The sequence below is a fragment of the Camellia sinensis genome, chromosome 2, assembly GCF_055761805.1.
Source record: "Camellia sinensis isolate YWXY chromosome 2, ASM5576180v1, whole genome shotgun sequence".
NCBI classification, from domain to species: domain Eukaryota; kingdom Viridiplantae; phylum Streptophyta; class Magnoliopsida; order Ericales; family Theaceae; genus Camellia; species Camellia sinensis.
Window position 1 is genome coordinate 34,486,831 of NC_138962.1, and position 14,737 is coordinate 34,501,567.

The 14,737-nt window shown below is 33.7% G+C and overlaps 2 protein-coding genes and 2 long non-coding RNA genes across 4 annotated transcripts; 1 reads left to right on the forward strand and 3 right to left on the reverse strand.

The window, feature by feature from the left end:
• Positions 1-338: 338 nt before the first annotated feature.
• Positions 339-2,250, reverse strand: LOC145819520 (uncharacterized). The gene is made up of 3 exons (XR_014360270.1): positions 1,468-2,250; positions 1,287-1,393; positions 339-464 (listed from the first exon to the last, which is right to left on the reverse strand). It is a non-coding gene; the product is annotated as an uncharacterized LOC145819520 (long non-coding RNA).
• A 2,799-nt stretch (positions 2,251-5,049) lies between these two features.
• On the forward strand, positions 5,050-6,509 carry LOC145819962 (uncharacterized). Its single transcript, XR_014360791.1, has 2 exons — positions 5,050-6,015; positions 6,234-6,509. It is a non-coding gene; the product is annotated as an uncharacterized LOC145819962 (long non-coding RNA).
• On the reverse strand, positions 5,446-6,503 carry LOC114321192 (uncharacterized). The gene is made up of 2 exons (XM_082914063.1): positions 6,234-6,503; positions 5,446-6,015 (listed from the first exon to the last, which is right to left on the reverse strand). The coding sequence occupies exons 1-2, from the start codon at positions 6,471-6,473 to the stop codon at positions 5,569-5,571; spliced, it is 687 nt and encodes a 228-aa protein (XP_082770189.1). The 5' UTR covers positions 6,474-6,503; the 3' UTR covers positions 5,446-5,568.
• A 6,350-nt stretch (positions 6,510-12,859) lies between the features above and the next one.
• LOC114321203 (uncharacterized) lies at positions 12,860-13,868 on the reverse strand. The gene has a single exon (XM_028268355.2). The coding sequence runs from the start codon at positions 13,641-13,643 to the stop codon at positions 12,966-12,968; it is 678 nt and encodes a 225-aa protein (XP_028124156.1). The 5' UTR covers positions 13,644-13,868; the 3' UTR covers positions 12,860-12,965.
• Positions 13,869-14,737: the final 869 nt, after the last annotated feature.

Sequence of the window (14,737 nt, forward strand, 5' to 3'; positions counted from 1 at the left end):
TAAATCAGCCAACTGGCCCTGAGACAAAATAGGAAACATGTAAGATTGTTGGCAGTAGGACTATGCAAGTGCTTATAAAAATAAAAAATAACAAAGTGAAAAAAGGTAAGGAGCCTCACTTTGACACGGTAAGCTTCCGAAAGCTCCTCTTGGAGATTTAACTTCTCTCTAGTGCAAGCAGTTAACTTCTTTTTCAAGCTCTCAATCTCCTGCTCCAAGGCAGCTGTCCTAATGGGGGGGGGATAAATTCACAATGCATTCTTATTTCCAATTTGAAAAGATAATGCCAACGCATACCTACCAAAAAAATTATTAATGATAACAACTTCATCTGATGGACTTGAGATAAATAATATACCTCTGAAAATGCATTCGAGTAGCCACAGCAAGGTAACCAGAACCAACTTGCTGCATACACAGTTGTTCAATGTCTTTACGTAACTCATCATGCCAACCGGAGAGTGCTTTTTCAAGAAAAGAAGTGAATAAGGATCTGTATAATACTCCCAGGGGAGGAATTTTGAAAACACATTAAAGAGGAAAATCTCTTCAGAGAAATTTTCTTTTAGCAAAAAGCTAAGACTAGCTCTCTGACTCAAAGTTTAATGGAATCTAATTTTTGAGATGGGCCACCAAGTAAGGAGAGTAAGTAAACCCCAGAACTTCTCAGATGGGCCACCAACATCTTTGTTTAACACATTTCAATCATGCTGGAAGGTCAGTCACTACTACAACATATGACCACTAAAATTCGGAAAAATTCAAATCAAATTCTAACCAGCACTATAAATATAAACAATAATAATGAACATTCTCATCAATGTCCCCTCACAGAATGTTCCATGACCAAAATTCTATATAGGACGTGTCCCATTACCAAGTATTAACCAGTCTTCATGTTTCCTCATAGAATTTTCTTTATGAAAAGGCAACTACATATTATTTCCGAAGTATTTGTTGGTAACAATTCAAAAAATCTCACTCCTACATAACGATTTATTTTCTTATTCACTATTTAAACATTGTCATTACAATCCAAGGAAAGGAATTTTGGCTTACACAGAAGTAGTATAATCAGAAATGGAACTGTATACATAGCAAATAGGTATTTCATAAAATAAACATTAGAATATTTCCCTGGCCTAAAATATGAGGAATAAAAAAAGAATAAACAACTAAAGCTTAGATGCTTTTCATGAATGAAAAAAAATAAATAAATAACCCAAAAAAAAATTCTATTATACAATAAAATGAAAAACAAAAAAACATATCATTTAAACATTTACCTTTCATGCCTTTCTTTTGCAGGCATCAACGCCCTGAGTGACCTGAGTGATTTCACGGCTGACTCAATCATATCCATCTCATACTCTACTTTCTCATTTGTCCAGCACTGCAAACAGTAGAACAAAGGTTGAGGAGCAGCATTAATTGATGTTACTTTCCAGTATTAAGACAGCTTATTACCATTATAAATGATAAACAACCAAAACAAACAGCAATAGAACCCATCATCCAATTAGTTATTCCAGACACACTGACAAGGTGTCTTGTGCATAACTCCTTTCAGAAGCAAATGCTTGAGCATCACTGGCAAAGTAGGGCTTGACGGCTTCAATAAACACATCACATAACTGGAACTGCCACCATGAATATACTGCAGTAGCAGCATCAGAAAATCTATACGAGTCCAGTGATGTCACAGTTTTTGATATGGCCTTGTTCAACACGGAGAGAATCCACTGGCAGTTAAATGGCATGATATCTGGAACCACATTTGTTGGAGGGGTGTAATTATCTCCAAGTTTGAAAACACACAAAGCAAAATTGAAAAGTTCATGCCAGATCCAAATTCTTAAGAACAGTTTTAAAATCATAGAACTCTACACAGAGGTTACATTTAATGATGTACACAGTACATGGGTGTATCATATACACACAACATACATATGATGTTAACGGAGAGTACAATTCATGTCATGAACACTACCAGATATTCATGTTTCATGAAGACCCACACCCTAAATTCCCAGCACTATGCTACAGATTCTACCAGAGTACAAAATCCTGTGCATGCACACAGCACCTCAAGTGATGTTTTGTTAAGCAATAAAACTTGACTTAAACCCTTCACCACTTTCATCCACATTTCAGTTTAGCTATTAGTTTCAACTTGTCTTTGTAAAGAAAATAGCAATCAAGATATTATAGTCAGTAGTAAGTTCCACTAATGAGAATATATTAGATCCTTGAAAATATAGTTAGATTATGATCTTTATTTTTCGCTGCAACAGAGAAAAGTAACAACTATTTGAGAAATAATTGGTGAATTTCAAGATAAATGAGTAAAAGTAATTTATGGTCAACTTTGCATAAATAATGTCAAAAGGCCAAAGATTTAAGAATTATAATTCGAAATAAAACCCTAAATCCTGCAGTTACCAAAACCCTAGATCTGTAAATAACCTTTCTCAAATTCAACAAGCAATCAAGGGCCACATTAAAAAATCTAAAACAGCATATATATCCATTACACAAAAACACTCAAAACCCTAAATCAATACACCCAACCCAAGATTTCTCAAATTTTTCACAATTGGCAAAAGTGGTCGGCAATTTTTAGCGACTGATTTCTCAAATTTTTTTTAGCGACTAAAATTTCTCACCTTTATTGGTTTTTCAAAACAATAGTCGAGGCAGGTTTTCTGGTACAGTACAGAACTCTCTATGTCCATTTGGACTACCAGATGAGGTTCTACTGGTTCTGATCGATTCCCCTCTCTACCTTGATCAACAAAAGGGAGAGAATTCCTTCACTAAATCTTGAACACATGAATAAACCTTTATCCATATGCTCTTACTGAAATCAGGGGAAAATGAAACTAAAAAAATTTGCCACAAGCAATAGAGAAATTTTAGTGTCAGCAACTGAGCTGATAGGAATTAAAAAAGGCACAAGCATGTAAAGTTATAAATTAAGACTTTTAGCAGGAATTACTCTAGTTCTACTATTGTTCAAAATAATAAAATCGGTTGATCAGCAATTATATACATATTTCCACAAGTTTAACCAAGAAAGCAGGAAAAATATTTTTAGTACATGATAAAGGCCTTGTCTGAAATGCACAACCTGTTCTTCAAGCCTAACAACCTCCTCTTCCAAAACAACCACTTCAGGAAGAAGCTCTAGTGTCGAAACAAATCAAAATTTAGAATTATAATCACAATTCTCAGCCAAGATACATTTTGTGGTCAAAATTCATTGATTGTTAGATAAAAAAATATTAGGTGAAATTGGGGAAATTGCATCAATGTCAATCTTTCCATTCAAATTTGTATGTCCATTATTCTCATTATTACTGAAATTGTTTGTGGTTCGCTTATCCAAATTGCAAATACTATTCACAATTACAAATATAAAAATGAAATCAAATATAAAAAATGTTTACACAGAGAGTAAATTACTAACAGATGGAGGCAGATAAGGAGGAAGATGAGGTAGGGCTCCCAAGGGTCTGGTGAAAGCCCTCTCTAATGCTCTGTGAACATTCTCTTCATGTCTAAGCTTCTTCTTTAGCTTATCTACCTGACAGTACAGGAACAGTATTATTGCAGAGCCATAATCAGTAGAATCAAATTTGGGCCTTTTTTTATGAGCCCAAGACAAAGAAAACTAGGGTTCCCTATGAGGCCATGCTTAGCCTCGTACAACAGCAATTGGGCGGTGGTCAGCCTCCCGGAATAGTCGCCACTGCCGCTGATGAGGTTTTGGGTGTTTTGAAGAACAATAACCCCAACAAGATGGAGGAGATTGAGAAATTGTTGAACCCTATGTCGAGTCATGTTTTCGATCAGATGGTTTGTATTGGGAACCTAATCACTGATTTCCAAGAAGAAGAAGACAATGTTATGATTGATGATAATGTGGGTTTTACTATTGTGTTTGACGAGGAAGAAGAACAGGAGGAAGATTTCTCAGGTCTACAAGCAACGGATTGATCCTCACCAGAGCAAGAAGCTTGCAAAAGAGGTTCTTGCAATTCTTACTGAAGATGATGATGATCTTAAAGTTGAGACCAAGCTTTTGGGTCATCTCCAATTCGATAATTTCAGCCTTGTTAAGTGTTTGTTGTAGAACCGGTTGAAGATTGTGTGGTGTACTCGTCTAGCTAGGGCCGAGGATCAGGAGAAGAAAGAGAAGATTGAGGAAGAAATGTTGGACTCTGGACTAGAATTGGCTGGGATTCTGGACTGGAATTGGCTGCAATTCTTGAGCAGTTGCAAGCCGATTGAGAAAGAGAACACCGAGAGAGAGAGAGTTGGAGACAGAGAGGAGCTCAGGGCTTTTTTTTAATTTTTTTTTTCCTGTTTTGCAGGTACAAAACGACGTCGTTTTTTGATTGCGACCAAAGTTTTTTTGTCGCCAAAAAATTGCATTTCCCCCCTCCATGTTTCAAATTTCCCTCCCAAATTTTTGGCGACCAAAAGACCATATTAGTCGCAGAAAAGGTACCTTCGCCGACAAACTTTTTTAGTCGCCAAATCTCAATCAATGGCGACTAAAATATTAGTCGCCAAAAGTACTAATTTGGCGACTAATTTTTTTTGGTTGCTGAAAATAAGTTTTTGGCAACCAAATTTTTGGTCACCAAAAAATATGTGACCTTCCGCGACCAAATTTGTAGTTGGTCAGCAAAAGTATACCACTTTCTGCGACCAACTCATTTTTTGGTCGCCAAAATATAACATTCTGCGACCAATAATATTTGGTCGCCAAAAATAATGATCATTCGCGGCTAATTAATATTTGGTCGCCAAATGTCATTTTTTTGCGACCAAAATTTTTTTGGTCGGCAAAAGTGGTCGGCAATTGTGTAAATTCTTGTAGTGTGCCATCTGTCATATTTTGTTTTTTCCATTTTGGGTTTTTTGCTAGAAGAGTTTCAATATGAATTTTGTGTGGATTTTTTCATTGTGTTGTGTCATTGAATCCAGTATTATTAGTGCCCGTTGGGTTGTTTCCAAAATTGTGAATCAAGCCATATTAGAATTGACTTATTCATGTGTTTGGTTTTAAACTGAAACAACAAAAAAATCTAGATAATTCATGTGTTTGTTTCCTTGACCCGTTTTATTTTGTATGCTGCTCTGTAACCATGAAGTTGAAGTTTCCTCTGTATTACTATTAGCTGTTTGAAATGAATTGAATGCTCATGTTTCATTATATATATATTTGTTTAAAATAACTTTTAGCTATAGACTCTGATACTGGTAGAAATCATGAATGTGATAAACTGATACTTTGATGCTCTCTCTATTACCGGGCTTTTGCTTTTATAGCCTAGAAAATTATTTCCCTAATGCTAGTCACTGTGAGTTGTATAAGAATAAGACGACAAAAATATGCAAAAAGAAACAATCTGCAATTTGCTAGAGTAATCTGGATGATACTTAAAACTCTCTTTTATTTAGACAATCTATTCATTAGTCATTACAGAAAATCAGTTGTACGTATACTTTTCACTGTTTATTCATGCATATGACTCATATGCCCATGATAGAACATGTCTAGTTGTTATACTTGGCCTTGTAGTCACTCCAGAGCTGATCAACTGTCTTGCCGAGTAGCTGAACAAAATAGTCAGCACTATAACCGTTTCTTATCTTCTTGTTAAGTTCTGCCACAAACCCATTTTTCAGACTGTCACAATAGTCCAGGAATCGGGCCGTAACATCGTAACCCTGGTCCCACCGGTCTCCCTGCCCGGGCTGCACCCAGTGACTTGGTGCATATCCAGCCTTCAACCTCACATAATCTGCAACACCTTCTATCAGTCCTCCAGGGGCAGCGGTTTGGGGTCTCCCGTCCCACTGCCACACGTGCATCATCTCATGATACACCACCCCGGTGATTTCAGTTTTAACATCTCCCGAGTAGCTTTGTATGTAATTTGCGCTAACGTGGATCTCATTGTTGCTCGTGTAGGCAACACCACCCATGGTGTCGATGAACAGGCTCACTTTTTTTTTTTGATGACTCAGATATCCCCACAGCCGAAGCATGGGACTAATCCTGAGGGTCCTGAAGTTAACGACCGGGCAAACCTCCAGTGGCCCGCACAGTAACCCGTGGGGAGTGGGATTCGAACTTAGGACCTTCAGGAGGAGCAAACTCCCATACCCCAAGTTTTCTTCCCTCACCCACTGGGCCACCCTTGCGGGTTGATGAACAGGCTCACTTGAGCAACGTTCTTTCTGTCTGCGTCGGTGTTCTCCTGGAAGGTGCTCCATATGAAATTCGTGGCGGAGATGAGTGTTTGCTTGGTGTAATCGAGCCCGATTTCATTTGCGAACCGGATTCCTCCGGGGGTGGTTGGAACGTTGTTGGTGACACTGAACTCAACTGCATGTGTTTCTTGCATGGTGGCTGCTAGAATCACTAGAAAAGAAAGGAACAACATCATATTAGACATGACTATATTGTTTTCTCTTTTTTTTTTTTTTGTTGTAGTCTAGCTTTGCACCATTAGATGATTTATATAGAGATCTGTGGCCTCTGATTAGCTGGTAAGAATAGGTTTTGTTTTTTTTGGGTGTAAATTGCACTTTGCACCCTACTCTTTACATTTAATCACACTTTGATCTTTCACCTTTCAATTGTAATAGTCAAATTCCTATCCATTACAAATATTGGCATTGGCACTTGATCACAAGTGTAAGGATTTGATTACTACAATTGAAAAGTGGGAGCATAATGAGATTGGTGTAAAATAAGGGGTGCAAAGTGTAATGTTTTTTAGTCTTTCATTCTTTTTATTTTCTTTTCTCTCCTACCAAACATGGCATAAATTAATCTGGTCGTAAGGATCAGGTTAGGCCATTTGTTTGTGGAAAAATTAAACAAAAGCAAGAAAGCGAAAGTTCATCACATTGATGGTGGACGGTTCAACACGGAGGACAAGACATTAGACCTGTAACTTTTTCCCACTTGGCAAATAGGGTCTCAGAAATAATAGTAATGTTAAAAGAAAATTTATTTAAAAATTTAATTTACGGTATGGATTCATTTCAAATGTCGGTTCTGCTGTACAAAAATTGAATATGAAAGTGCAAATGTATCCAGAGTTAAGAATGGGTTTTCCATTCTCTTCTTTTTCTTTTTTGTCCTTCCAAACATGACATAAAGGTGGACCAATGGGTCTTTGTTCTAGAAATTAAACTGGTCATAAGGATTAAGTTAAAAATAGAAGAAAACAAAAAACAAAAATTGCAATGGAAACGGGTCTCTAGAAATAATTTGCGACCGTACAATAAGTCCGCACCCCAAGATTGAGAAATTTGATCACATTTTACTGGGTACACGTACAACTGCATCCATATAGGTGGTGATTAAATGTGAGAAATATTTTGAGTAATATTCAATGATAGGTATGTTTTGAATATTTTTGTAAGTACATCAAGGCATAATATAATTTTTAAAAAATTATCGGGGTACTGAAACAATTAAATTGTTCCTATTTTTAATTTTTTTTAAATATAGAGAATTTTTACAATTATTAAAAATATAAAATACTTTGGTTTTTATTACCATTATGAAAGTACTTTAATTTTTTTTTGTTTGCATTTGAATTTTTAATTTATTTATATACTATGAATTATAAAATAAGTATAGACGTATCCGACCATACTTCTATCCTCGTATTTATTTTTTATTTTTAAAATTTTACAGTATTATAAGGAATCGAACACATCCCTTTCAGCACGGTGTTTCGTAGGAAATTGATCATAAGATATTATGAGCCGTACGAAAACGTAAGTTCAGAACACACGTAATCGTGTACCTGTCTAAACAAGTTTTGTGATTTGTCCAATGTATTTCTTCTTTTTCAATCCATATAATAAACATTTAAGTTATGTTTGTTTGGGTGGACATGAGCTTGGGATTGAATTAATAGTCCAATAAAATTATTAATCCGATGTTTGGTTAAACAATTGAAATACGGACTAATTATTTTAAACATAACTATTAGTTAAGATATGATACATAATCCAACGGATTCGTAGTCCTAGGACTATTAGTCATGGGAATGCTAATCCAATCCGCCCAAACAAACATGGCCTTAATTCCTATCATTATCCGAGTAAACAATGTACAAATAAAGTGATAAAAAAATTAATATTATATATATATGAGTAGGTCATATATTTTAAAGACTTATTTTAAAAAAAAAAAATTCACATCTACATGCATTTTCCATTTACATAAAGTTTCACACAAATTTAATTTCAATTATAATAATCAATTTTATATGGATTTTATTTGAGAAATACTTATTTTTCATATATATAATTATAATTTAATTAATTTAATTATTATGACATATATAATTTAATTTAAATTTTATATGCTTATATACAATATGTATGAATAATTCAAAAAGAATATTAAAGAAAAAAACCAATATTCTACTTAATTAATTTATGTATTTTTTTTCTTAATCCAATCACAACATATTTATATTTAATCTTTTAAATAAATTTGGTGTAGTTCTATTTCTATATATTTATTATACAAATGAAAATAAAAATAAATAATTAGAATCACTTTTAGTTTTATATTACTAATTCTCTTTCTAATTTAACTATTATTTTTAAGAAAAATTAGTCTAAGGTCATTTTTCTATTTTTAATAATAGAAGAGATCCACAATATTATTTTATGATATCTAATGTTCCTCAACCCCATACCCATATATCACAGAGAAATTTGAGAAGAAACCAAAGGGCTTCAAAAACTATCTCCGAGAGATCTGAGCTTTGGTCTCTTTTTCTCTCTCTCTCTCTCTCTCTCTCTCTCTCTCTGTTACATCAATGGCGTTTGCATTGGTATCCAACGGTGATTTCTCCGCCGCAAAGTTTCCGACGCTGTCAACCAGCTATGTTGCTTCTGTCTCCAGTGAGGTTTAGAACAGTTGTCTCGACCACTTTCTTCCTCCCCCTTCTGTTCTCAAAAGTTCCTTTAAGGTCGTTTATGGGCCCCCTAGCTCCGTCGCGGGCAATCCAGGTTTTCACTTGTATCTCTAGATTTGATTAAAGCATTGTTCGATCTCTGATTTCTTCTCTCTCTCTAGATTTGGTCTCTCTCTTCTCTCTCTGCTACATCAATGGCGTCTGAGCTTTGATCTGATCTGAGCTTTGTTCGATCTCTATTTCTTCTTTTTCTGGTAATCTGAATCGTAAATAAAAAATCCAAGTCTGAAACTTGAATCATTCATGTACTGTGCATTTTACAGTGACCTTGATTTTGGGGTGTTCTAAATAAGTGCACTTTTTGACTTTTTAGACTAAAAAGTTGAGAAAAAAATATGGTTGTTTGGGATAATTTTTTGACTTTTTACGAAAAAATGTGTATTAAAAAATTGTATAAATTAGTGTATAGGAAAAGCTTGGGTAGAGTAGGCAATACGGTGGGCAGAGTAGTGTATAGGGGAAGTTTGCCTTCTTTTCGGGCATTGAATTGGACAGTGCTGTTCGGTCTGTGGAGGCCCACCACGGGTCCCGTTTTGCAAATCGAAACTGTTCAATGTGTAGAACTCGCTGAGTATTATATGCTTGCAAAAAATCACGTTAATCGAATATCGATAGCTATCTGATCGGATTAGTTTTTTGTCAACCGCTAACCATAGCATCATCAATTTTTTATACAAAACTAATTTGATCATGTAGTTAGAGATATCCGATCAACGTGAGTTTTTATAGATATATATTACTCAATGAGATATACACATTGAACGGTTTAGATTATTAAAACGGGACTCGTGATGGGCCCCTACGGGCCGAACAACATCATCTTGTTTGCTTCTCTGCCTGTTTCCTTTGTATAAACGGTGGGCAGCTAAAGCACAACTCACGCGACATGTGAGTTGTACTTTTTTTTGTAAAATTAATTTTTTTACATTTTTTTTTGGTGAATAGTGATAACTTTTTAATTTTTAGTAACTTTTTGACTTTTTGGTTTTTTGAGGTATGCCAAACCAGCCCTTAGTTTACTTGAGAAGATTTGATAAAAGCATTTTCCAATCTCTGTTATCCTTATTTTTCTGGTAATTTACAAAATTTCAATTTTTTCTAGTTTGGAGAGAATTTCTCTGGAATTAGAATTTCTCTGTGAAGTCCAGAGAAATTCTCTGGATAGAATTTTCTCTGGATCAATTTCAGGAATCTTAGACATTATGAAAATATTTGATGTCTTTTATGCTATAAAATCTTAATACCAGTGACTCTAAAAAAAAAATTCCCTTATTTTAAATATCAAAATGAGTGTTTATTTTATATCTTATAATTTAATATATATCATATAAAATCATTATATGATAATTATGCTTTTATAGCACTATAAAAGCAAAATTAACAAAATTAACAAATAATTTAACTAAATTTATTATATATAAATATTCAAGGAACACTTTTATAGAACGATAATGCTAAGATTATTAAAATAAATAACTTAAATTTAAAATTTATTTTTAATTAAAATTAATATTATTCTTTTGTAACACATATCATAATATAAAATATCGTTACATTAATTAAAATTAACTCCATTGTGATTTTATGTTAGATATCATATTTCTAGAAGTGATGTACATAAACGTGTAACATCAAATTTGATATTGATTAATGAACATAATGGAACTCATGATCAATACTTTTTTGTTAAGTTTTAGAAGATAAATTGACAAATACCAAATGATAAATAGTATGGAGTATTATTTTAAAGAATAATGATTCATAAAAAATGATTGTGTATATTTAAAGTATCTATTGATGTTTTTTGAATAATTTTTAAATAAATTTTTTGAATTTATAGTATTACTAATAATGCACCTTCATGAGCTCTGCCAAAAAAGTTATGCAAAAATAATTTGACTGGAATAAAAAATTTACGGTTATTATGATGTGTCACATAATTAATCATAACCCCTTTGAGAACTGAAACTATTAAGGTTATAGAAATTTTGTGCCCGATTTCCTTTGAGGACACTGTTTATGATTTGAATTTGTAATTTTTTATGCATTAATGTGAATAACTCTTATGATCTTGTTATATAAATATAAATATAAATCCAATCTTTGAATCAACCTGCACTTTTTTCGTGTAATAAAATACTTAAATACTGTCATATAAAAATATTATAATAGATCCTAATCAAACACTACTTTAAGTATAATTAAAGACTCGATGCACCACTTTAGATATAACCAAAAATATAAGAAATTAGCAAAGAGTTTTTCGATTAATAACCAAAATAATACACTATGAGTTATAATTAAGTCATATGTATATTATAGAATTTTTTGTTGTTTATTTATTCAAATTTTTTTTTTTTTTTGAATACAAGTAGAATTTATGATTTTTGATAAATTTGATTAACACAAATGAGGATTTGATTTCAGATTAAGAATACACTTTTTTTATAAAAAAAACTTGGAAATAAATTATTTTCATGAGCCTTTTACATAAGATCGCACACCCAGTGACAAAAATTTTCATTAACCATTAGAAAATCTATTTGTATTTGACTTTCAATTATTAAAATTTTCTAAACAAAAAATATTAAGACACAAAATCAATTTCCATTTAAAAAATAAATTTTCGTGTATCGCACAGGTTGCCTATGAGTAGGGGTGGTCGCGGTTCGGTTTTGAATGGTTTACAGATCGGTTTGGACCCGCCCACATGTATGCGGTTTGGGAAGAATTCAACCCGCAACTGCTCGCAGTGCGGGTTGCAGTTTGTGGGGATATAGTTCGCAGATGTACGGGCGGTTGCGAACAGTTTGTGGATTAGATTTTTTTCTTTAAAAATTTATTTTGGAGCCTTTTTTTTTTTTTCTCTCTTCATTTTGTAAATATTTATTTTGGGTTCTTTTTCCCCCATTTTCTAAAATGCTCCAACATTAATAATTAATGAATTAAAACTTATAAAATTAAAAACACAACAAAATTAATTTCTAATACAAACAAATCATTCAAAATTCTAAACTTTTAAATTAAATAATAAACTAACACAAACACATCTTTCAAAATCCTAAACTAGATCATCAATCTCATTCACTATCTACTACCTAACAATACAATTATAGAGTAAATCATTTAAAATCCTAAGTTTACCTAAAAGTAATTCTTCATTAACTTTTACATTCATCCAAAATACAATAATAAAATAACAACGGTCCAAGTTTTTTTCTAATTTTTTTTTTAATTCATAAAAAAAAAGTCCAAGTGTAGGTGGATTCTTGCGGGTGTGGGTTAAACCCGTAACCCGCAATCATGCCATATTCCAAACTGTATCTGCTTACATTGTGTTTGCAAAACTGCCCAATTATATACGGATTGGTTCGAGTTGGCGTTCGAATAACCTTATATCTAGCCCCACCCGCAAGTTAAGTCACAAAAGAGTAAATGTATTCGTGAGAAAATTCTCATGATAGAGTTTTATTAATATTTTTTTTTTGGCTGATAGAGGGATCAAATGGTATATTCATTTGTTGGTAGCTCTTGGAGGATTAAAACCATGATTACTACTTTTCAATTGGCTATTTTGGCATTAATTACTACCTCATCAATCTTCAGTCTTACTGATTGGTGTATCAGTTGTATTTGCTTTTTCCTCATAGTTGGTCGAGTAACAAAAATATTGTATATTTCAATATATTCTCATATTCTTATAGACTGATTTAGTTTTTCTAGTGGGTCAGCATTCATAATTCTCTCATCGCTTGAACCTATTCAAGAAGATTATGACATTGAATGAAGCCCATTTGACAAAATCATGCAAAAAGAAACAACTTGTAAAATTTACAAAAACTAATCTTTCAATTTTCTTTTATTCAGACAATTTATTCACTTTTTCGTAATACAATGTACTGTCAATTTTTATTCATACATATGGCAATAAATGCTCTAATTGTTATACTTAGCCTTGTATTCACTCCACAACTGGTCAACTGACTTCCCCAAAATCTCCACAAAGAAGTTGTCACTGTAACCATCTCTCAACTTCTTGTTAATTTCGGCCACGAATCCGTTTTTCAGACCATTACAGTAATCAAGAAACCACATCGTTACATCGTAACCCTGGTCCCACCGATCACCCTGCCCCGGCTGCACCCAGTAACTCGGGGTGTACCCGGCCCTCATCCTCACAAAGTCCGCAATTCCTTCTATCAATCCAGAGGGGCCCTGCCCGTTCCCGTTCCACTGCCACGAGTGGACCACCTCATGGTAGAGTACTCCGGTGATTTCTCTTTTGACGTCACCGGAGTACCCTTCTATGTACTTCGCGCTGACGCGAATGTGGTCGTTGCTGCTGAAGGCGACCCCATCTATGTCCTCGATGGATAAATCGAGTCGTGGGGTGGTCCTTCTGTCTGCCTCGGAATTCTGCTGAAAGGTCCTCCAGCAGAACTCCGTGGCGGTGGCTAGAGTTTGTTTGCTGTATTCGAGCCCGATTTCGTTGGTGAATCGAATTCCTCCCGGGGTGTTTGGGACGTTGTTGGTGGCACTGTATTCGACTGCATGGGTTGCTTGCAAGGCTGCTAGAGAAACTATGAAAGAAATGAAGAACATCATGTGAGCCATGACTCTGAATTGGCCTTTTTTAGTTTTGTTGGCTCTGTGTTATAAGATTGTTGTTTGTAAAATCCTTTATATAGAGATTGGTGGTCTAGGATATGCACTAATTCCGCGTTTGGATGGAGAGAAAAGGAAGAGATAAGTGAGGGGAAAATGACAAAAAAAAATTTTGCTTTTACCTCGAAAGAGTGGAGATAGAGGGAGATTGGGTATGCCTAATACTTTTCAAGTATTTGCGCCTTACGACAAATATTACACATCAAAATTTTATTTATAAAAAAATTATTATGTATGTGATTAATTCTATCTATACATGTTTAATACTTCAATTTAATTTTAATCGCACGTTATTGTCCATTGCAATTTTGTTGACGACCCTCTTGATAGGTAGGCAGAAAAATTTTTCAATCTACTACTTTAGATAAGTCACTTGATAGATATTAAAAATTTTGTACACTCAACTCACTTGAATTGTATATCACCATTTTATATTACTGTTTACATGATATTCATCATTGACTCCATTATTTAAAAAAATTATTAACAAATAATAAAATTAAATAACATTTTACTAAGTATCTTCGTGATATAAAACAATGCTCATTCAATATTTTTGGTGAAAAATTGAAAAAAATGGCCAAAACCCTGAAAAACTGGTGCAACGGTATATTTTTATGTTGACTGAGATATGTTCATGGAGGAAAGTTCCAAGTTACAAACCTTGACTTGGTCTTGGACTGTAGGCTTTATTTTGTTTATTGTAATATATATATATATATATTGGGACTTGATGGGCCAAGATTAACCGTGGCGAACCGGGCCTCTTGAAATGATTTGCAATGCGACCATTCAACTAGAAAAAGTCAAGAGGACACGCCATGGTTGAGACCAGGAGCCGAGGCACGTTGGGGGCAGGAGGGTCACATGCCCCTCTCAATTTTTAGAAATTGTACTTTTATCTTTATTTGAAAAATAATTAATTTTTAAAATTTAAAGTATATCATAATTTTTTATATCTTATCTTCTATTTTTATTTTTATTTTTTTTGTTTTTGACAAAATCAGTGCAAAACCAACAAAGTTAATCTATTAGTTAAAATT

What these genes read in the sequence shown, in the direction of transcription:
- LOC114321192 (XM_082914063.1), bottom strand. Translation starts at nt 6,473, where the DNA reads ATGTCTAATATGATGTTGTTCCTTTCTTTTCTAGTGATTCTAGCAGCC. An exon ending in AGAACGTTGCTCAAGTGAGC is followed by an intron (nt 6,016 to 6,233) that starts CTGTTCATCAAC and finishes AAAAAAGTGAGC; the next exon opens with CTGTTCATCGACACCATGGG.
- LOC114321203 (XM_028268355.2), bottom strand. Translation starts at nt 13,643, where the DNA reads ATGGCTCACATGATGTTCTTCATTTCTTTCATAGTTTCTCTAGCAGCC.